General features: G+C 31.1%; 2 protein-coding genes across 2 annotated transcripts; both read left to right on the top strand.

Moving 5' to 3' along the window:
- Positions 1-7484: 7484 nt before the first annotated feature.
- On the top strand, positions 7485-9129 carry LOC11434399 (probable serine/threonine-protein kinase kinX). Its single transcript, XM_003617966.2, has 2 exons — positions 7485-7640; positions 8262-9129. Exons 1-2 carry the CDS (start codon positions 7626-7628, stop codon positions 8832-8834), a joined length of 588 nt encoding a protein of 195 aa, XP_003618014.1. The 5' UTR covers positions 7485-7625; the 3' UTR covers positions 8835-9129.
- A 9385-nt stretch (positions 9130-18514) lies between these two features.
- LOC11428410 (uncharacterized) lies at positions 18515-20022 on the top strand. Its single transcript, XM_003617961.4, has 5 exons — positions 18515-18789; positions 18942-19023; positions 19134-19292; positions 19444-19510; positions 19786-20022. The coding sequence occupies exons 1-5, from the start codon at positions 18607-18609 to the stop codon at positions 19787-19789; spliced, it is 495 nt and encodes a 164-aa protein (XP_003618009.2). The 5' UTR covers positions 18515-18606; the 3' UTR covers positions 19790-20022.
- The last annotated feature ends 5455 nt before the right edge of the window (positions 20023-25477 follow it).

Raw genomic sequence — 25477 nt, 5'->3', positions numbered from 1 at the left:
AAAAAAATACATCGAATGTGTGTAACCAGAGTTACATAAATCAGACCTAGACTAGTAAGACATAACACACTGAATTAGTGTAGTCAAGCTAACTCGTTATAAATTTTATCATATGTATAATGTTTCGTTTTGTATTGCAATATCTCTTTTCAAGGGTTGCATGTCTTCACCAAACGATGAGATTATTTATTTTTATTTTTTTGATAACCCAAACGATGAGATTTTCTTTATATGTAGTAGCAATCTTGAGGCAGGAAATACAGTTCAATTGCATGTTTTTCCTGAGACAAAAGAAAATGGTGATTAAAAGTTAAAGATTAGTTAAAACCAAATAATATCTTTTGTAGAAATCGACACTAAAATTCACTCTTTATCAAGGATAACAAACAATTTTGAAAATTCAGAACTAAAATTTTTACCGTAAGACAGGCAGCCCTAAAAACTACGTTAAGTATGGTGGTCAAACACGAGAAAACGTGTTCTGACAATCAACATGCTTTTATACCATTTGCTTATGACACTTTCGGTTTCCTAGCACCAGAGGTTGTTGGCCTTCTACATAGAGTTCAGAAGGTCATGCATAACAATGTCATGTCTCCTAAGTCCATAATATTGTGTTTACAAGGATTGGTTTTGCCATCCAAAAAGATCTAGCGGCGCAGCTTGTTTCCCACTTGCCTTCTATTCAAGTGTAAATAATGATTTATATATATATATATATAATTTTGTTACAATATTTAATTAAAATTTTGCATTTTTTTTTTTGGGGAAACTAGCAAAATAAATTTTGGGAAACAAAATTTTGCTAATTTTATACGACCAATAAACGTATTTAACGATATTATATTTTCCGTCATTACAACATTTTCTGACTTTATTTTTATGTTTTAACATATTTACATCCTGCATGGATACGCATGTGATGTTGTTGGTTGGAGTTGGAATCATTTTCTCTTTTTACTTTTATATATATTTTGAAGAATTTTAAAGTATATATATTAAATAATTAAACTCACATTATATTTATTAAAAAATTAATTAAAGTATATATCTATAACTATTAATAATGGGAAAATTTTGTTTTGGTGTAGCCTAATTTACTTTCCATGTTTACCCTTGGTTTAACATTTAAATCACCTAATAAAGCATAACAGCGACCGCAAATTTTGATTATCGCAAACACACATGCACAAAATCAGAAAACATGTTGCAACAACAAAAAAAAATAAAAAAAAAAAACACGTCAATTGATTTCGAATAATATATTAAACTGCTGCGGAGCATATAATAAAAAAAACTTCAACAAATATACAAAACAACCCATAGTCTTAAAAAGATATTCATTCTTTCAAAAACATAAGATTGATTTAATTTCATTTTCACCAAACAATATAAATCAAATTAACAACGTTGACACAAAGTAATTCTATTATGTAAGAAACATAAAAGATTACGATTTCAAATAGTGCATAAATACATTTTTGATATAAAAAGTAAAGAAGAAACTTAACAAGAGAAAAAATATGTCATTTTATAAAAGTTTTAATTGAGTTTCTATGAGTAGTGATCTAGATGACATATATTTAATTAAAGTTTTTCTTATGTTGCAGTTTGGTTTGATTCGATCGTAAAATAAAAACCGCAAACCAAACCAAACCATGCGCTTGAGTCAAAAAGTGATTCAAATACATTCAAATCAAATGCGATTTTTTAAAGTTTCGGTTTGCGATTTTTTTATTGGATTGTTTGATTTTGAACACACGTACTATAACTGCTCATATCTTTATAATTTTTGTGAAGTAGTTATGTATTACGTACAAATATGTGGTTAATTTTTATAAGCGCAGTAGAAAGAGCGGACAGACGGGCATGAGAATGCCCGTCTGGACGCTAGTAAGCAATAAAAATAATTACACCCTACAAAAAAAATTAACGACCGACCTTAAAGACTAAATTAGCGACGACTTACGAAACCACAATGAGTATATTTGTTTAAAGGACAAACATAAACACAAAGTTTATACATGCAAAAATATGCAAATAAATATAGAAAATTAAAAGTCTTCATAAGTATACAGTTTGGTTTGATTCGATTCGTAAAATAAAAACCGCAAATCAAACCAAACCATGCGCTTGAGTCAAAAAGTGATTCAAATACATTCAAACCAAATGCGATTTTTTAAAGTTTCGATTTGCGATTTTTTTATTGGATTGTTTGATTTTGAACACACATACTATAACTGCTCATATCTTTATAATTTTTGTGAAGTAGTTATGTATTAAGTACAAATATGTGGTTAATTACTATAAGCGCAGTAGAAAAAGCGGACGTGCCCGTCTGGACGCTAGTAAGCAATAAAAATAATTACATCCTACAAAAAAATTAACGACCGACCTTAAAGACTAAATTAGCGACGACTTACGGAACCACAATGAGTATATTGTTTAAAGGACAAACATAAACACAAAGTTTATATATGCAAATAAATATAGAAAATTAAAAGTTCTCACAAAATCCTACCACACCCCCCCCCACACCCTAAATTAGAATCCCTAACTTCTCTGATTCTTCTCATCTTCTCTAATGGTTTCCCATCGCAAACCCCTATTTGGTCATCTCCTCCCAATCGAAACCCTAATCATCTAAACAGTAAAAAAAACAGGATTAAATGGGTTAGAAACAGGATTTTGTGAAGGTAAAGAAAGGGAGTCACGTGACTCCTTTCTCTTTAATTCCAAAAATTTTATTTTTTGTTGTTTTAAAATTTGATTTACACATGGCATGAATTAAATGCGGACACGTCATAAAAAACGGACAGATCATCAGTAAAACACGCAGGGAACCATAAAATCAGAAAGGGGAAAAATGATAGGGTGCAAAATCGCTCGTTTAAAAACATGTGGTGAAAAATCGCACAATTGGAAAAATATAGGGGAAAAAGAGCAATTAAGCCTTTTTATATTACTAGAGTATATGAATCAACTTATTAAAGAAAATAAAGAAAATAACTCCTTTAAGCTCTTTTGGTCTGACCTTTTCTCTTCCCAAAAATGCCTCAATTTTCAATACAAATAACACATGTAACAAATAGATAAAAATAAATTTAAATATTAAAATAAAAGTGTAACAAACAAGATATGAGTGTATATATGTCCAATTGTTTTCCTTTATCCTTTAAGAAGCGTAACAAACTAGATGAGTATGTCTATAGTTAATTTTTCATTATATCAGTTATACTCTTACACAACTTTTTCTATAATAAAGATTGTTGTTGGTGTGATTAAAAAAATAAGAATTTAGATTATATTTTTTTTGTTATAATGTTGGTGTCATTGAAATAGATAATCATGGTTAGTTTAATTTGTTTTATTTTTTTATGAAACTAAGAAAAATTATATTAAAGCAACAGACAACTCCTCAAGCACAAGGAGTGCTTAAGAGAGCTGCAAAGTTAAAGTTACACAAATGGCAAACCACAACCAGCCAGAAAAAGGAAAAAAACCAACAATTACACAATCGCTTGAAGACATTGCAAAGGTTTTATTCTCTAATCAGAGTAATAAAAATCGAACAAGACGTATAACGATTTCAACCGCCAAAACGCTTGGAGTTTAACCTTTTCTGCAAGAGTCTCAAGCTGGTCTGACTTGTTGTGGAAAATCCTTCTGTTGCGGTCTTTCCAAATAACAAAAAGAACCAAAATCCAAATAATGGTAAACGCATTCCTAGATTTTTTTGGAAAAACCTCAAAGACCACGAAATTGATCAGCATGAGTATGAGTGTTACCACAAAGAGCTGAAACGAACCCCAACTACTTTGAAACCAGAGGCCATAACCGACCATAAAAGTCACACTAAAAGAACAAATGATTATTGTCTTATGATTCCCCACACAGGGCCGCGCAAGGAAGCTGGGAAGCATCAATAACTCCTCTCCTAAGCAGATTGTCCTTAGTAGGCAGCCTATTTAAGAAGAGTCGCCATATAAAGATATTCACCTTCAACGACACCGCTTAAAGTCACAAAAAGCTATCAAATTCGTCATTAAGATTGGTACCCATCGCCGTTAAAAAAGAATATGCTGATTTAACTATGTAACACTGCGACACATGGAGTTTTCACACCCACCTGTCAATTGTTCCAATCTGCAAAACACAAAAAAGACACTCGCTCCACACACTCCATGAGTAACCCTTCCTCCCAAGCAAATAACCTCCTCCGCCATTTCCACGCCTCACCTCCAACCCCCTACCGTAACTCTCATATCTTTGACACCGTAGCTAGTTTATTGTCTGCAAGATGATAAAGCCTAGTAAAAGACCTTATTAGCGGACAATCATCCAGCCACAGATCCATCCAAAACAACGTAGATCGGCCATCCCCCACCCTCCTTATAATGTTATCTTCCAACCACCTATTATACATTGTATAAAATTCATATTTTCAAAATTTTGTTAACGTAGAAAATGAAGATGGTAACATATAAAGGATCTCGAGTCGTTGTTTTGATAAACATTTCCGATGTGGATGATATAGTGTGATGGGGTGCATGAATCTTTACAATGACAGTCAGATTAACTAACTATCAATACAAAGGTGGATAAAATTACAAATTTTAAATTAAAACAAATTAAAATTATTTATTTATCTATCGGTATTTATAAATGATTTTGATTAATGTCAAATCACACAAATAACTCTCCTCAGTTTTATTGATAGGTAAATAACAATTTGGGAACTTTTATGGTACACCCACAAATTAAGGTGTACCGGTACTCTCGCTTACATTTTTATAAATTAACTATCATTTTTTTATGAAAGAAATAGGTGTTTGTTGAAATATATATTTTAGAAAATATCATTTTATAAGAAAAAACATCATTTTATTTTTTAGAAAAATCATACTAAATTTTTCTACATTTTATTGTAAAAAATAATCAAAATTCTCTATTATGAGTAATAGGAATTCAGAAAAATCAAATTTTATTGTGTTGACGTTTTTGGTAAATAAGATTTAGTTATTATAATTATAGGTGATAGAAAATATATTTTTTTCTACAAAAAGTAACTCATTTAACTATTAATTTAAGAATTTGGTGTACCAATACACTCAAATTGTTGGGTGCACCATAGAATTTGCCGAACAATTTACCTATTCTTATTCTTAGGATTCATCATTCTATTATTAGGCAAAAGAGTCCTTTGAAACTATTCAACACTTGTTTACTAGTAGAGAATAGCACACTCACACAACCAATGTCAATCTGGACATGATTCACCAATTTTGATTTTGTGATCATATAGTTTCATTCATCACATCCAAATGAAAGTCAGAAAACAAAGAAAGGACAGCTAGCTACAAAACGACAACATAGTCGGTGATGTGGTTTCCACGTGTCATACATCCATTGGGATATAGGTACGGTTTACGTTGTTAAATCCATGTAGGGTTGGGCCCATCATAGTTGGTCCATTGGCCCACCAGCCGACCATAGCCAATACAGTTTAGAATTAGATGGACGATCATATGCCACCTAGTATATGATTTGACACCAACGGTGAAAAATAAACCTACAATTAATTAGTAAATATGTTTTTTTTTTTTTCTCTAACAGTAAACATGATGTTATTAAAAATTCAACCGTTTAGACCCAACATGATCATAGCACTTGACATTGTGATCAATGATATTAATCAATAATAATGTTATAAGTGGGTTTCTTCTCTCTTTTTTTTTTTTTTTTTTGTCAAGTAGTTTAGTGGCTAAAGCTCACACAATTTAATTGTGGAGAAGTGGGGTGTCCGGGGTTCGAACCCCGGCCCCTGCATATAACATACAATATCCCTACCAACTGAGCTAAGCTCACGGGGATAATCTATTTATAAGTTTTATTTTTATTTTTACAAGTTACAAGTTTTACAAGTTACAATTTACAATTTACAAGTTTACAAGTTTTATTATTTTATATACTTGTAACAGTATAGACCGTATCACCAATGTCATCAACGACAATATCACTAAAGTGTTACCTGTTATAGTTCATAAACATGTCACAGGAAAAAAACTATAGCATAAATCTTTTTTTTTTAAGGACTATACCATAAATCTAAAAGATGAAATGATAATAAAGGAGAAATGTATAATCAATACCTAGCCTAAGTTGGTTGCGCCTAGTTTGTTCAAAATATAAGGTAAATAAAATTCCAGAATGATCAATATGTTAATGTTTGCGAGAAGTTTAGTCTTGAAGTACACAAATAAATTTTACCATTGATGCGATAAGTGTTACTATCTAAGATTGAGTGGTTAAGCAGGTTTTTACAATCTCAAGACCTTGGATCAATCCTTGTTACTAATTACTATGCGATCTTTTTGCATTTTAATGATATTTGTTTGGCAAAAATAAAATTTAGCGTCCTCGGTTAAAAGTTCGAATCCTTGTTTGAAAATTCGAATAAGATAGTTCAATTGGTAGAATTTTGGAAGAGTCTTTACTGCAGTTAAGTTATATATTTTGATGAGTCGGCCACAATTTTATTTTGGTTTAAGCGATTTAAGACGATTGAATAATGATTTAAAGATCTCGCTGGTTTGATGTCCTATTAGTTTTTTAAAACAATGGTTTAAACATTGTCCTTCTACATTAATAAAGAATGTCAAACACACTCAACTCTTTGGACCCTAAAACAAAACTGACGAAGCTTCACCAATGATGTTGCCAGAGTTCAAATGCAACTTTGAGCTTGCAACAACATTAAAACTTTTAAGGAGAATTGTCGTTCATTTGGGTCATGCAAAATTCGATGAATTAGTCTCCACAAGTTGCGCATGGAGGATACATCCGATTTACGCTAAAAAAGAACAGTGCTTCATGAGTCCACAAGTTCTATTAATCTGTGTAGACATTTAGTGCAAACTAACTATTAATCATTTAATATCTTAATTGTTTTTAACTCATTTTTAGTTGTTAATGTTATGCACTTATTTTTTTTTTTTTTTTTTAACATAATGCCACTTTATTATATCGGTTTATAAATAATTTACACAAATATTTACATGTAATTAGATGTATCTGTAAATAAATTTTTTTGTCAGAAAATTTTGTAAATAAGCTTTACTTAAATTGCATAAAAAATAGTTTTACTTAAATTAGTCACGGTTACAAAAAAAGGTTTTACTTAAATTAATGATTTTATTTTACTGCTATTCAATCATGATTAAAAATTAAAAATAATTGTTAATTTAGTGGTTTCCCCTTACATACGACTGCACAAAGCACATAGTCATAGAACCAAAAGAATATGATGGCATCGATGAAAAATCATGCTCCATAATTCATTCTCCCAATAGAGTGATCCAAAATAAGCATTATTTAATAACCTTGTTACCTCATCTCTAAGCTTTTGCCACCATTATTGCCAAACATGCTTACTAGCATTCAGTGAATGGGGTGTCAAATCTCAAGATTCTTGAACTGCCCCCACCTCATTTCTTTCATCAACTTGTGCCCTCAAACCTCTATATAAACCATTCTCAATCACGTTTTTTTTCATCAAATTTAAAGCATAGTTTTCTATAGCAATCTTAACTTTCTTCTTTAAGCTTTTTCTTGGTATTCCAATTATGGCCACTGTTGAGGTAACCCTATCAATTTCAAGTACTTGGTTTTTCTTCATAATTTTCTTTTATTTGTTTTCCATTTGATTTTAAACATTGATTTAACCACGGTCGCAATCACATTGTGATTCATATTGCATAGAATCGCAGTCAAATGTAGTACATATAGTTCAAATGGCGTCACGATGTAACCAAAGATATTAAAATATTATGACATTTTTTAATGCATTATATGGCTCTAATAAAATTGATCTGCCTTCCACTCAAGAAGATATGATTATAAAAAATTTGAAGCTCTTAAAAGAAATTTTAATTATAATTGGTTATCACATTAGAGAAAGCTACATGAATTAATCATGCACATTTTCCATGTGTCATATTAGTCAAAGTATTGAAAGAAACATCAATTTTGAGTCTTTTATTTTTGGTCTCAACCCTCCCGTTCATAAGGAAAAATTATCTTGTAATCACCAAAATTTGATTAGGAGGTAAGTAAATTCTGAATAAAAATTGTTTTAGATAGGATTCGAACTTAGGTTCTACTAAACAATGCGTTTAACTTAAGTTCATTGTTCACTTTTGTTTTACTCAGCCTTGTCTAATAAACAACAATCGAATTTTGATCTGAATATGATTCTGCAGGTTGTATCAGCACAGACTGCTCTCTCCGACGATACGGCTCAGTTATCGTTGAAATCTGATGAAAAAACCACCGAAGAAATCGTTGAGAGTCCAATCACACTAGCAGCATCAGAAACCAAAGAAGAATCTTCAGCTGAAGAAGCCAAACCTTTGGTTAAAGCTGAGACTAAAGAGGTGGTAGAAGAAGTTGTTGTGCCTGTGAAAGATACAGAAGAGGAAACAAAGAAGGAAGAACAAACCGAGACAAAGGAACCTGTCGAGGAAACAAAAGAAAACGGTAATTCTCTTAATGTTGAGGAAACGAAAGAAAACGGTGATTCTGTTGTTGAGGCTGTTCAGGAAAAACCAGCTGAAGAGTCTGAGACAGTAAATGTTGTTAAGGATGAGAATGTGGTAGCTGAGCCTGAAACTAAGGACAATGTTAAGACAGAAGAAACCTCAGAAGAGAAAAACGAGGAGAAGGTTGAGAAAGAAGACGCCATGGATGAAAAGAAAGAGGAAGAAGTGATCACCAACAATGATGCAAAAATTGAGAAGAATGAAGAAGAGGCTCCAATTGAGAAGAGTGAATAAGGAGAAAATGTGTGAAGTTTATGGAAGTGTTTAATTAGAGAGAGTGGTTAATTACATTAATCACTTTAAGTTAAGTTTCACTATGTCTTGTTGTTTAATGTCTTTTTCTTGTTACTTGTTTAGTGGTGTAATAAAATAGCTATAGTACTTACTACTAGTAGCTAAATGTATGGGTGATGTGATGACCCATTTGAATTTACCTAATGTAACCTTTTCAGTAATATGTTCCTTTGTATGATTATGCATTTTGGCTTTGTTTGTTTTGTTATAATAAACATGTAAGATTGTTACAATATCTTTCTTTGAGTAATGTCCCTTAATCACGTTTACACGTACTTTTTTTGGTACTAAAAAGAGTGCAAATTATCACATACAAATAGTTCACATAAACTCAGCTCAAATATAAAAGAGAATTGCTGTTTACACATTTGATAAGGCTGTGCCACACGAGTATTTTATTTAAATGCCCTTCGGTAGTTAATTGTCGAAGTTTTAGTAAACCGGCGGCAGTTAACTACCGAGGAAAACTTCGGCAGTTAACTGCCGAAGAATTTCAAACCTGAAACTAAATAAGGAAATACACCTAAATTTTCCTTAATTTAATTTAATTTCTTTAATCCTTTTAAGGAATTAAACATAATTATTTTTATGATTTCATTCATATGATTTTGTTGCCATAAATGAAAAAATATGATAGATGAATAATATCTGCAATCAGTAATTAATGGACCTAAAATGATGATTCAATAAAAAAAATGCATCAAAAAAACATTATAAATAAAAAGAGCATTTAAGTCCTCAAAAAACATTTCAATAAGTGTAAAAATTAATCATTTGAATATTGTTTTGCAAATTACTTAAATAAAAAAAAATCATTGTGCACATTTATTTTAATGTAGAAAATATAACAACATATTATACCTTAAAAAAAATCGTTGTGCACAATTATTTTAACGATTTATTATTATTATTTTTATTTAAGTAATGTGCAAAACAATATTCAAATGCTTAATTTTTACACTGATTTAAAGGCTATTCTTAATAAGATATATACGCATAAGTATAATACTGCAATTGTTTGAAACGTACCAAAATAATGATTGAAACATTCAAAATCAATAAATATTATTAATGACAATTTATGATTTTTGTAAAAAAAAAAAAAAAAAAACTAGGTTTGAGGTTTCCTCGGCAGTTAACTGCAGAAGTTTTCAGTTTTCCTCGGCAGTTAACTACAGCCGGTTTCATAATTCGGCAGTTAACTGCCGAGGAGCATTTGGGTAAATTACTAGTAATTCTCAGCCAAAGGTAATGTGTCAACAGCAATTCTCAATATAAAAGGCTTCACGAGACGGTAAAAAAAAATTCAATTATGATCGAGCTTTCAATTTAAACATAAATAATAAAACGTGAAACCAAATGAAACCTCAACAATAAGCAAGACTATGTTGGTCCCACCACGTGGGGTATGTTCCAGCTAAAAGGAAAATTGCAACAAACAATTGTCAAAGTCTTCTACACATTAACCGTAAATGCATGGCTTAGTTTTTCTTTTCAAATAGTTTGGCTATGTATAGGATGTGCAGAGAACACACATAGCTTGCGATGGAGCAGTTTGAAAGCATGACATAAAATATACTACCTCGTTCCTTTTTAATTGTCACATTTTGATATTTTACACAAACCAAGACAATCAATAATTGTTACTACTTTTGATGCAATAAGTTATACTTTTACTATAATGATCATATTCATTTAACATCTCATTTCATATATTTATCTCTCCGCAATAAATAACTAAGGATAATATTGGTAAAACAATATTTAATGTTGCATTGAACTTTGAAAGTGACAGTTAAATAGTAACAAAAATTTTCTCCAAAAGAGACACTTAAAAAGAAACGGAGGGAGTAGTTTTCACACATTAAGGACATGACTTTGGTGTGAAAGGAGTGCATAGCATTTAACTCTTATAAGCTGATTTCCTCTATAAATAGAGAGGGTACTTGAAGGAATGAAAGCATCGAAGCAGAAGTGAAAAACACAAAGCTTCTGTGTGTGTAGAAGTGTGTGAGAGAAAAAATAGAGTGTTGAGTAAATCCAGAGAGTGTGGAAAAAATACACTGGGTGGGTATCATCTCTATAACTTCTTGGTGCTATAAAATAATAGCATTAGAATAGAAGTAGGTCTCAAGGGAAACACTATATTGTATCTTTTGTGTGTGTGAGAGAGTGGAGAGAATATTGTAATATTCTTAAATATAGTGGAATATTTTCGGAGTTTGTCCCGTGGTTTTTCCCTCGGTATTAGAGGGTTTTCCATGTTAAATATTGGTGTTCATTTTTATCGTTGCCGCTGCGCTGCAAGATCTAATCTCTTTTGGATTTTAAAATTTTAATTTCCACTTGCGTTAAGCTCGTCGAGCCCAACAAACTAGTTGGTCATTATGGATCAACTTACAATGTCATTTAACAGGTTTACGAGTTCTACCACAAAATTGTAGTATATATGATTATTAGTTGTGACTAATCTTCATTGTAAACATCAGAGAGAAAAAGTTATAATATACTCCCTCCGGTCACTATTATAAGTAAAATACTACTTTTTAGGTTTATTGAATGAGTGATGAATGTGGCCATTTATATAGACCACATGCATCATTTATTCAATAATCCTAAAAAGTAGTTTTTTATTTATAATAGTGACCGGATAGAGTATAAAGAAAAGAGGATAATGAATGTGTGGTTGAGATGTAACAAATGTGAAAAATGGAGAGAATTTCACTCAAGAGAATCCATTCCCCACAAGAAGTATATAAGTCCCTCTCAAGTTTTAATCAATTAGAATTTTTTACTAGTTTGAATTTGGTATTACGGTGTAAATGTCAAGATCACGACGATCCACCGTGATTTTTCAAAAGCTGCACTTTGTAGCTTCTACAAAATCACAATGGATCACCGTGATTTTGGCATATTTGGCTTCACACCTAATACACACTTAGCCTACGACGACCTCTTGATTTTGACCAAGTCAACGCATAGATAAATATCAAATATAATGACTCAAATGTCACATATGTATTCTATCAATAACATAAACTACACTTTTGGCTGTCCAACTTACACAAACCCGCGATTTTGACCCCTTAATTTATACAAATCATCGATTTTGACTCTTAACACTTAGGTTGACTTGGTCAAAATTTATGGGAGTGTCAATTTTACAAAATGGACTAAAGATGGACAGTCAAAAGTGCAATTTTTAATGTCAGACCAAAATGGCAAGTTTGTAAAAGTTGGGGATCAAAATTCCATAGTACTTTGTTTTTTCAGGTGGCATTTAGCATGCACAAAACATAAATTTGTGCACCATACACAAGTATGGTTTGGAAGGACAGGTGGATGTTCTTGACCTGTTTCATTATAATAGTAAAAAATCCTAAATCATATTTTAATGTCAAATATTAGATGTCTGATTTTGCTAATTCACCTCCCACTTCTAAAAACAAATACACCCCTTGCTTCTTTTTTTCTTGAGTAGTGTTATTTGAACAACCATATGAGACAACTTCTTTTCTCTCTCTTTTCATTGGTCAAAAACAATGGAGAGAGAAAAAGGAAGAGAGAGAATAAAAGGATAATGTGAGTATGAGAAAGAAAGTTGTCAAAAAGTTGTGAGAAAGTGGTTGTACAAATATAATTTCTCTTTTTTCTTTGCTGCTAATTTGTTTCTTCCTGAAAACGTGAAATACAATGCCTCGCCCCCCAACCTTCTTCATACTTCTAGATATGTATTATCACCAGCAATTTATTTATGTCCATTAACTTCTTTTTTCATTCATCAATTTGTTTAATTTCTTTTCATTCCCTAGTTAAGTTTGAAGGTTGGATCATAGTTTACTTTCCAGATCTGTGTTAAACCCTCTTTCTAGTTTCCTTCAACATGAAAAACAATTCATATGGTGGGGTCATTATTTTTGTGGTGCTGTTGTGGTGAACTTAAGATCCATGCATGCTTCTTCCCAAAAAAGAAACAAGAGAAAGCTCCTCCCCATGTCAACAACTTTTGTATTGTGGTTGTAGTTTTTTAGATCTAAATTTGAAGGAAGAACAAATTGATGAAGATGAAGATTCTTAAGAACACATGAATACAACAGATAAGCTCAAAAACCCATTAATAGGTTTAATCATAAATAATTCATAGGTGGGGTCACTGTGTTTTTGTAGACAAAACTACAAAAAGTTGATAACAAGTTACTGGTAATAGATTTTAACCATCCAAATATAATAATAATATATCAATGGCTAACATTTGTTTAGAAAGTAATTTGTGCATGGTGCACAAATTTATGTCTTGTGCATGCTAAATGTCACCGTTTTTTCATTAACATAGTCATCATTCAAATCCGTAACCATTTACCAAACCTTTATCACTTCGACTAACCTAAGTTAAAATTTAACATGTTCCACCCGTTTTGCTCCATTCAATCAAATGGTAATAGATATTTTAAATTCCGCTGTTGAAATGGTGGACAATATCAATAATAATAAGAACAATACTATTCCTTGGTAATAACTTCCAACTGAAATAAATTCATACGCTTAATTCTATATATGAAAGAAGATAGAAGCAAGTTAAAGACGAGAAAAATATTGAGGAAAAAAGTGTAAAGTCATAATAAAATGTAAAGCAAGTGGGGACCAAATGTATTGGATAAATTTGAACCATTAGTTTCTCTTACAAAAGTAGGAATGGATAAATATAGTTTGTTTGTTGAGTGACATAGAAATGGAATCACTTGTATCAAAGACAAGAAGAATGGTAAGATAAGAGGCAGAGAGGAAGTGTATGTGGCAGCAATGCCTCTAAGGGCTTCAAAGGGACCATCACGCGAACCATGAACCGAACCGAACCGAATCAAAAATAATCGAACCATTATAATGGTTCACGAACCGAACCGTTAATTTATTAACAGTTTTTGAACCATAACCGAACCATCTTGAAACGAACCGAACCGTTTGAACTGAACCAAATCACTTGAGCTTTTTTTTTTAAGGAAACCACTTGAACTCTTTGTTGGATCTTTCCAAAAAAACAACTTATTTAAAATAGCTTATTTTATGTAAAATATCTTATTTTAAAAACAGCTTATTTTATGAAAACAACTTATTTTACAAAAAAAACAGCTTATTTGAAAAACAGCTTATTTTATGCAAAATGGCTTATTTTTTTAAAAAAAAAACTTATTCAAAACAGCTTATTTTATGCAAAACACCTTATTTTAAAAACAACTTATTCAAAACAGCTTATTTTATGAAAAAAAAACTTATTTTAAAAAAAACAACTTATTCAAAACAGCTAATTTTATGCAAAATAGCTTATTTGAAAAACAACTTATTTTAAAAAAACAACTTATTTTATGAAAAACACCTTATTTTTAAAACAGCTTATTCAAAACAGCTTATTTTTAAAAAACAACTTTTTTAAAACATCAAAATATTTTGATATTTTGAATAAAATAAGTTGTTTTGAATAAGTTGTTTTAAAATAAGCTGTTTTCATAAAATAAGTATTGAACTATTTTCAAGTAGATTATGTTCATTTTCTTTCATGCTAATAACAAATCTTGTTGTTATATATTTTGAGTGATCTATTAGTATTTTTATATATGTAAATCTTTTTTAATCTATCACAAACGTTTATGTTTATACAAATTTTTTATTGAATATAATTGGTATTTTATTGATGTACAATTTTTACACATGTCAATCACATATAATCATTAATGTGATACATGTTAATCACTAAAATATATACATATATAACTATATATGTAATGAAATGTGTTTGGATTTCATGTGCAAACAAACTTTAAAACGATGTTTGATTACTCATCATTTTCATGTTAATTTATGTTAGTTTTAGATTTTGTTTTAATTAATTTTCTTAGTTTTAGTCTTTTTATAGTAAAAATCATCATCATCATCTGATATTTAGAGAAAAAAGTTGATTTATGATTATCAAACAATTTGTCTCCTTAACAATTTCAACACGATTTAATTCATATAATATTTATTTCTTTCAAAAAAGTTCATATAATATATGTGTCTTTAACAATCATGTGACAAAAATATATCATTTTATTTGTTAAGTTACAACAACAATTGCTATAAATATTTTTTATAGTTGTTGGTCATGAATTCAAATATATTTTTTTTGTTTATAAGTTTTTATAAAATTTACAAGCGGTTATTTCAAATTGAGACATAAAAATGCCTATTTTAGAAAAATTCTTGAAATTTAAAAATATAAATTAGAATTACATATAATGAATATACAATTGTTTCATGTTTGTATATAGACAATAGATTTATTTTTGTGATCATAAAATATTTAATAGTTGTATATATGATCATACAATAGTTTCATTTTTGGGATCATACAATATTGATGAATTGTATCCAAGATCAAACAATTTCAACACAATTTAATTCATATAATATGTATTTCTTCCAAAAAAAAAGTTCATATAATATTTGTGTCTTTTTTTTTTTTTTGACGGAATAATATTTGTGTCTTTATCTCATGAAATTTCTAACTTCTTTATCTCATAAATACATATAAAATCAACAATTAAAAGTAAGGTCACTCGTTAAACCACTTAAGAATAACAATATATTTGTATTCTTTCCTTAAAAAAAAAAATTGTATTCTTTAAAAAAGAAAACAAAAAAACAACACTATATATTGTATTATTAATAGTTTTCTTATCAAATTATTCGAGAACTCGTATTATTAAAGTAGATAATAAATAAACATAGTATAATACTAACTTAACAACTAATTAATGTTTATCTATAAAAAAAAACATAGTATAATGAAATTGAATTATTTAATTAATCTTTTTCGATAAAAAAAACATAGTATAATGATATTGAATTGTTTAATGTTTATCTTTTAATATACATAGTATCAATAAAAAAAAATTAAATTTAATCTTAATTAATTGAACTGTTTTTTTTTTTTTAAGGAAACCACTTGAACTCTTTGTTGGATCTTTCCAAAAACACAACTTATTTAAAATAACTTATTTTAAAAAGCTTATTCTATGCAAAACATCTTATTTTAAAAACAGCTTATTTTATGAAAACAACTTATTTTAAAAAAAAACAACTTATTCAAAACAGCTTATTTGAAAAACAACTTATTTTATGCAAAATAACTTATTTTCAAAAAAAAACTTATTCAAAACAGCTTATTTTATGAAAACAACTTATTTAAAAAAAACAGCTTATTCAAAACAGCTAATTTTATGCAAAATAGCTTATTTGATGAAAACAACTTATTTTAAAAAAACAGCTTATTCAAAACAGCTAATTTTATGCGAAATAAGCTGTTTTGAATAAGCTCTTTTTTAAAATAAGGTGTTTTACATAAAATAAACGGTTTTGAATAAGCTATTTTTAAAAAGAGATCTTAATAAATTGTTTTTCATAAAATAAGTTTTTTTTTAATAAACTATTTTTAAAATAAACTGTTTTGCATAAAATAAACTGTTTTTAAAATAAGCTATTTAATTTGTTATGTTTTATAATAAAAGTGGTTTTATTCATTGGATAAAAAATAAAAGTAGCAACATGCTCTAGTGCGAAAACTTGTTCGTAGTATGCACGAGCACGCCTGACATGAGGATACTGAATGGAAATCGATGCGGTAGCGTAAGCAAGAACCCCCAAAACCACGGCTCCTCCATTGTAAGCCATAATTTTACAGAACGAGTTTCTAGAGGAAGAAAGGTTCTTGACAATAATTTGGCGCTAAAAACTGTTTTCATTTTTTTAACTGAATTGTGAGTTGTGACTTTCGGTTAAGGGATCAAATCATTAATTAAGTCTAATATTTATTTTGTTAATTATGATTGGATTTATAAAATTAACAATTAACTTGGTTAATTTATTGAAACACTATCTACAAATTAAAATGGGTTTTTACTTTAACAAAATTATTTATAATATTTGTTGTGTTGACATGTCATTTAGTCCATTACCAAAATTACTTAAATAAATAAATTCTCTAGGTGTCAGACTCACCTTCTGAAATAAATTCGAGAACTATCTTGAGATATGTTGTTCGTATTTAGAACTTGTTTAATAGCATTCCAAAGTCCTATGAGGTGTCATCCTCTCTTGCTTTTGTCACACATAAATATGATATGAAAAATATCCTCTTGTCCGTCGCATAAAGCATTGTTTGTATCACAATTAACACCATTAGATTGTAACATGATCCAGAAGGCAATCAATTCCTCCACATAAAAGTTCTTAAATTTGGGCGGTATTTTAGCTCGCCAGATGACTCTCTGGTTCCCCGTGCCCTTTGGTGGCTCAAAGCAGTATCAAGCTCCATTAACGTTATACATACCGTAGACGGATTAATTGTCATCTTTTTTTAACTTTCAAACTGCATTGTCTTGCTGAACATATATGCAAATATGGGCATTTTGTATATGTTTTTTCTGGATGAGGTAGTATCAAAGAAATGATTAATAGCTTTGATGTTCTCGTTCTTAGTGTTTTACACCATTAAATCTGATACCTTCATATTCTTGAAAGTCGTATGCAACCCTAATGACTTTTCAATATGATGATCAATCTCAAACCATTCAAGATCCCATATAGACATGTTCTCCCCAATGTTAGCGCTCCACTTGAACCTGCTTTGGGTCACAATCTTTGCCATCCAAACACTTCTCCATACATAGCTTAAGTTATGTCTCAGGCTTGAAGTGAGGTAATCACTAGTAAGAAAATATTTAGTTTTGAATAGTCTAGAGAGCAAGGAGTTTGGATTTATGAAGAACTTTTATGCTCATTTCTTTATCAAATATTATTGATTTGAAAACTTTAAGGCTCTTAAATCTCATACCATCAAAATTCTTAGGTGGCATTAGCCGCTTCCACGAGAGTCGATACATATGTATATTACTACTGTTGTATGACAATAAATTGTTTAACAATATAATGTAAGAAATATACAATTTTAAATTAATGAAATATACAATTTTTATACAATTGTATATTTTTTATACAATTTTTATACAATTCTTAGGTGGCATTTTCAAATTGTTTAACAATAAATTTAAAAAATATACAATTTTTATAATAACAAAATAATTTAAAAAATTCTCTCAAATTTTTTTTTTAAAAAAATATATGAAATTTTGCCAAAAGAGAAATTTTATAAATTTTTAAGAAAGTAGTATATAAATTACTTCTTCATATAACATAGTTTTGACCTTTGAGATCGAGTTACCAACATTGCAAACAAACTCAAACCAATCTTAAGTTTGTTTTTAGTTGTAGTTTCACATTCACATAAGCAAGTGCAGCAATTGTGTTTGAAACTCATCCCACGTGTCCATTCACACATCCGCATGACCGCATATAACACATACCAACGACGCCGTTTCCACTTTCCAGTTCAACAAAATCCACCAACCCAAACCCACAAATTACAACAAACAAAACATATATTCCTCTTTTATTAATAATAAGAACAATAATATTTCTTGGTAATAACTTCCAAATGAAATAAATTCATACGCTTAATTCCATATATGAAAGACGAGAAAAATATTGAGGAAAAAAGTGTAAAGTCATAATAAAATGTAAAGCAAGTGGGGACCAAATGTATTGGATAAATTTGAACCATTAGTTTCTCTTACAAAAGTAGGAATGGATAAATATAGTTTGTTTGTTGAGTGACATAAAAATGGAATCACTTGTATCAAAGACAAGAAGAATGGTAAGAGGCAGAGAGGAAGTGTATGTGGCAGCAATGCCTCTAAGGGCTTCAAAGGGACCACCACAATTGCTTATGTCTGCTGCTTACTCCCTTAATATTTGGGATTTGCAGCATTTCATGGTCATCATCAAACCTTCCTCACCTTCACAGGTTCCAATCCTATTCCTTCCTCTCTTACATTTTATTGGTGTTTTTATTAAGAAAAAAAGTTTAGCCGAGTTGAGTCCGAAGGCTATTCAGGCCGGAGCAGGCCTCGAGACGTAGAGAACGTCTTATATTTTATTGCTAGTATTTATTTTCAGGTTCTAGTTTTTGATTTTCAACCAAAAGATCCTGAAGATATATATGTGGCACTAGCAGTTTTATCTGGTAGAGCTGTGCCAGGTCAGATTTGGACTTTATTCATAACTTGTGAACTTTTTGATTGGATTTTTCTCTCCATAAATGTTTACTTTCTTTACATAAATCACCAATTCTGTTCATATAATTCTCAGGAGCTGTTCTTGTGAGGAAGTTAAAAAGATTGCCGCGAAGCAAATGTTGGCTAGTTGGATATGCAGAAGCAGATGCTGTGGAAATAGCAAGTGAATTCAACAAAAAATGGGAAACAGATTTGAGAATCGGTGTCAACGATTGCCGCGATTATACCAATGGTAATAAGTTATTTAAAGAATGAATCTCATGTTACATATGTCCTATCTATGTAAAGAGTTATGTAGCATCCATAAGTGTTTGTATATTATCACTGATCACTATATCTATGATCATGATTCAGTCTGAATTGAATTTTTGGTCAATTTAAAGGTTTGGTCAGACGACTCATTGGCGAAGAAGATGTGCTGAAACGTTTGAGAAACCAGGGTAGCGAGAGGTAATTCATACACTTTCTAGATGATCATGACATTGAATTGCTTTCCTATGGATCATGCTATGATTTCACCATATATTGAACTGTCTGAGAAACATGGAATGAGATATAGGAGAAAATGAGAGATGGAATTTGGATACTATCCAACCAAAAACTATATGTAATTAACTTACTAGGAGACTAAAATAAAGGAATGGTAACAGATTATGATAACATGTTATGGCTACGAGGTTATTCTAGTTTTTAACTGATTTTCTGCTTGTTTTATTGTGCTGCAGATAATGTAAGAAATGATTGTCCGCAAAGTCAAATAAATCGACAAAAGTGATCTTGGACATGGAATAGAAATTAAATTTATATAAATATTTGATTTAATAGATTAAATAGACCTATTCCAAATACTTAATAGCAAACTCTTTATTTTTATAGTAACTTGTAGCAAACACTTGACATATGGATGCAATAAGATGTTAGAAAAATTAAGAGAAGCAAACATGAAAATGTCATTGATGTTAGCAAACTTTTGTGTCTAATTCTTATATAAGAGAAGAAATTACTTCATCCATAAACATTACAGTAGAATCAAAATGCACCAAATATGTCCCCATGAGCTTAGCTCATTTGCAATATGTGCAGGAGTTAGAGTTCGAACCCCTGACAACCACTTATTCATCTTTAAGGTAAATTTCTCTAGCCACTAAACTACTTGACAAAAACAAAAATGCACCAAATATGTCCTCTCTAGGCGTGTTCGTGAACCATGATGCGACTTGGTTCGATGTGATGTTAAAAGTTATCTTAACCGCAAGATAAAGAAATATGCAGATTTTTTCTTCAATTAGTCAGTTCGATTTTTTTTCAGATAACTTCATTTTCAGAACATGGCATCCCCACCCATTCAAGGAAAAAGAGTTTAACTTGACACGAACAAACTCCGCATAACCATGATAGTTCGACCAACATTTCATCAATCTCAGCGGCTAAGGACCCCAATTTGCATCCTCAACGTGTAACAATAACGGAACATGATCAGAAAGCCCTCTCTGGTTAGCCACCTGAATATAATTTGGCCAAGAATCACACCAAGATACAGACACCAAAAATATATCCAATCTGCTCATTGAGATACCATCACCACGATACTAAGTAAACAATTTGCCACATAACAGTAAATCAATCAAGGAACCACCATCAATAAAATTGTTAAAATTATCTGAATCTAGTTGTCTAGACACCGCGTTTCTGCCCTTCATCTCTGCTTCTGATCGAACAGAATTGAAGTCACCACAAATGCATAAATTAGAGTCTCCAACATTAGAAATAAAATGAGTAAGTCGATTCCACAAGTCAAGTTTGGTTGTCAAATCACAAGGGGCATAAACATTTGCAATAAAAAAATTCTTGACCGGTAGTAATAATTCTTCCTTAAATAACCAAAACATGTCTGAAATTGAATGTGCACCAAACCTCCACCACCGAAGTATCCCAAATAGTTACTAAACCACCTGAAGCTCCAACAGAAGGTTGGAAAGAATACCTACACGACGCACCTCCCCGCACCGTTTTAATAAGAAATCATCAAACACTCCCAGCTTCGTCTCTTGCAAACAAACCACAAAAGGATGCTTATCATTAACAAGACGACGCACCTCATCACGTTTCTCAAAACCACCAAGACCCCTAACATTATAAGATAATACCTTCATCTTCACCCCGCTCCACCCCCAACACCACCGAAGTATCCCAAATAGTTACTAAACCACCTGAAGCTCCAACAGAAGGTTGGAAAGAATACTTACACGGCGCACCTCCCCGCACCGTTTTAATAAGAAATCATCAAACACTCCCAGCTTCGTCTCTTGCAAACAAACCACAAAAGGATGCTTATCATTAACAAGACGACACACCTCATCACGTTTCTCAAAACCACCAAGACCCCTAACATTATAAGATAATACCTTCATCTTCACCCCGCTCCACCCCCAACACCACCCTCAAAACCGCCCCTAACAACCCTCACCAAGATCCCCACCGTCCTCCTTACCTTCTTCCACGAATACAACCCCCCTCTCCGCACGCAACTCCCTTCGTCCCTCCTTAGTCAACAAGTTAAACCTATTATTTTTATCACCCTTAAATTTAACACCCAAATTCGTACCTATATCCCGAACATCCTTCTCCACCACCTCCTTTTTACCATGAAGAATAACCTAATTCTCCCAGTCGTTGTTCACCGATGAATTTGATGTATTTGAAGATTGAGATAAAGAGTTAGCTATCACCTTAGATGTTGTAGACACTACACTCTTCTTGCATTCTTGTCTCTTAAGCACCTTCAAAATCTCCTTTCTATCTTTCAAAGGTAATCTTGCAATTCTTTTAATAAAACCAACCGGTTGATGAAGAGAAATTCCTGCTAACTTCTTATGTTTCTTATGATGTTTCCCTTTAGAGATAGACTTTGATTTGGAATGTCTATGCACCTTCAGCGAACACTCCCCATCAGGAACATTATGCACGCCATTTTTACTCACATGGAAAACCACCTCCTGCTTACTCTCGATCGGCCTGCTGCTTGCTGTGGCTGTTACCATTCTTAATAATGTCTAAAGATACATTCACATCTTTATTTACTTGAATGTGTGGCCCACTCAAATCTTTGATAACTTGTATGTCAGGCTGTGAACCTTCTTCCACATTAATAGGTACCAAAAACCGGTGCATCATTTTTCATCCATTCCTTATTTAAATCTTCCACAAAATCATCCATTTCACCTTGAATATCCTCCATTACAATTAAATATTAAAGAGTCTAAGTAAGAGAGATATTAAGTAAACTTATATGGGTTTTGATATTGTTATATAATTACACCATAGAAACAATTTTATCAATATCTCAAACCTGCTACTCCCTCAAAAAAAAACAAAATCAAACCTGCTATTAAACCAACTATTAAAATCTGCACAATGAACATACGGTAAACTATTGTAAGAAACATTGTTATTAAGGATTTTCCTCGTAGATCCGAAGATACAAAACTGACAAGGAAAACTATTTTTGAAAAATCAAGATTGTATGTCATACTCACGAAAATCATTTATGTGTGACTTGAAGCATTAAAAAAATTGGGTTTTGTTTAGGTTGTGCATGAGTTTTTATATGAAAAGAAGAATGATGTGTTACTGATTTTGCTATAAACAAATTCAACACCATTAAAAGAATGCACGATAGTGATAAGTCATAAGTCATAAAAGCCATGACCAAGTAAAACTAGGCAACACGTGGTAAATGGTAAACAAGTAGTTGAGCAAAAATAGGCTTATAAGACTAAGTCTAGTAAAAAATTATAACAAAAGGATTGGACCAAGTAAATTAAAATAATAACAATATAATAATTCTCTTGCGTCAAAAAAAAAAAAACAATATAATAATTCTCTATTAAAATATCTTTTCCATATTTCTCACTTAAAACATGGTACACAATATATAATGACACTTTTGAAATATACAAAAATTACAACACATTCCCTCAAAACAAAAAAATTACAACACATATTACCATATTATTGGTTTGATTTCAAACCTCCCTTGGAGTGACACACCAAGTAGTACCATAGCTCGAAAGATATCTACATCAACCTTAATATCGGCAACACTCATCAGTAATATGCATGGAATGTTCTTATCATCACAAAGTGTTTTAACACATAATAGAGTAAACCTAAGAATGAAAAATGGCTAACGACAAATAATGAAGTTAGCATGTGAAGTGTGGAAATGGACACCATTAGTCAAATTTAGTTTTATTAATGGATTTAGATATCAGTTGTACAATTTTTTTATTATTATCAGATGATTGTGATTTTAAGTTGTATCGTAAATTAATTATATACACTCTACCATGCATTGCTCGTATAAAAAACCAACGATAATATTATTATTTTTAAAAAAAAGCTAAAAGAATATATTAAAACCAACAAAAGCTCCTATGGTACAAGGTGTACAAAGGAAGCTAAAATGTTCAATGTTACAATAACAAAGACAAGCTATTACACAGTAGCCGAACGAAAATAAAAAATTATGTTATAGCAGTATAACAAAAGACTCAACCTCCAAGTCGTGTACTAAAAATAAAATAAAAAGTATAATACGATTAAACCACCAATAAGTTTGAAGTTTAACATTAGGAAAGTTGCTCCGTCTTATTATAAAAATGTCTCCTATTGTGATTCTTATAAATAATAGTTGTATACTTGAACTATTTAGCTTGGACTTTTGCTAGTATATTATTTTTGCTTGTGATTCCTTTTCGTGTGTGTGAAATTGTAATTGTATTGTTAAAGAGTGTAACTTGAGAATTTGATTCGGTTTTTTATAGTTATTATATTAATTATTGATACGACGTTCTGACTTTTGATTAATACCACCGACTAATTTCCGTTGGAAAAAGTAGTCAAGGATCGCACTACTAACCACTTACTTGAGAGATCATGTAGTAATCTACCATGTCTACTATAGTGTCAAGACCAAGAAGGAAGTCGAACTACTCTGAATTGTTTCCATCCTCACCAATCTGGATGAATTGGTCGAGGTGTGACGTAAGGAACGTTCTTCTCGAATAGTGGGACCTACAGTCTGTTGTTGTTAGGTATGATCATCGTGGTGTCTAGGCTTGTCATCGTCCTCACCAAAAGATGGTGTATATGTGGAGGCACCATCCCTCTTAATTAGGGAGTTGCGTGCCCCCCGGTTTAATTTCTATGGTGTGGTACGCTGCCCCCCAAGCACGAGGCATGTAAGGTCGAAGTGCTTGACGGAGGCAGATGCCGGCCTTTCTGCATTTCCTCTCCTTCGTTGACCAACTGAGAGGTTGTTGGTCACTGGTGGAATACAACGGTTTCTAATCAGTTGGATTAAAGTTGCTTATTCTCCCGCCAAAGAGATTTATTGTAATGTGAGTAAAAATGATCTTCCATTTATGAGCAATAATTAAGATTCTAGCACAATGCTAGCTGGAACCAATGGAAGAAGTGTGTGTCTTCAACATGCACATGCAATTAAGGTTGTGTTTACCTGTTTGGTACTCCCTTCGTCCCTGAATAAGTGACGTAAAAAATATTTGTCCCACAATACTTGACCTTCTCAGATTTCTAAGCAAAATTTGACAGATTTACCCCTTATAAATACTTTTTGTGGTCCCCATGTTAAAGTTTGTAGTGGAACAAAGAAAGTAATCATTACTTAAAAGTGAAAAAGTTTCAAAATAATGACAAGGGCAACTCAGTAAAAGTATCACTCTCTTTCTTTCATCTTTACACTTTTCTTAATCTGTGTGAAATGGTCAAATAGGTCACTTATTCAGGGACGGAGGGAGTATGAATTTATTTCATGTTTTTCTACTCCATAAAAGGAGAAGAGAGCTATTATAGGTAGCATACTAGCATTTTTTTTTGAGAGGAGGTAGCATACTAGCATTTGTTTTCTGGCGCTATGGTTTAGATGTGTGACCATGATAATTATGGTGCATGTTTCCCTTGTTTGGACCATTTTTATTGGTTGTTAAGTGTACAATTAGCAAGCCATGGATTCAATAAAAAATTTCTATTTGTCTTGTATTTCCTTCTTACTTTATCTCTAACGTGATTGATTGTATATTTATACTCTCTTCCAGTTTGCTTTGAAAATGAAAATTAAAAATGATTTGATATTTTGATTGTGTTATAGTATTATAGTTTTAAAACTTATTTTTTGTTTGTAAATATATAAGACAAAATTATGATATTTTTCTCAAATTTTACTCCTTCAATATCAAATTTTGATTGTGTGTTTTTCCCCCACAAGTAATTTTAGATAAAATATAAATAAAACAAAAATCACACTAAATCAGATTCTTCCATCAAGATATTACATCAGAGAATGTATTTTCGACATTGTAGTTCCCTTTGTTACATTGTGATGCCTATGTTATT

This window comes from Medicago truncatula, chromosome 5 (genome assembly GCF_003473485.1).
Source record: "Medicago truncatula cultivar Jemalong A17 chromosome 5, MtrunA17r5.0-ANR, whole genome shotgun sequence".
In the NCBI taxonomy this organism is placed as follows: Eukaryota; Viridiplantae; Streptophyta; class Magnoliopsida; order Fabales; family Fabaceae; genus Medicago; species Medicago truncatula.
This window is presented reverse-complemented; position numbering and strand designations above follow the sequence as displayed.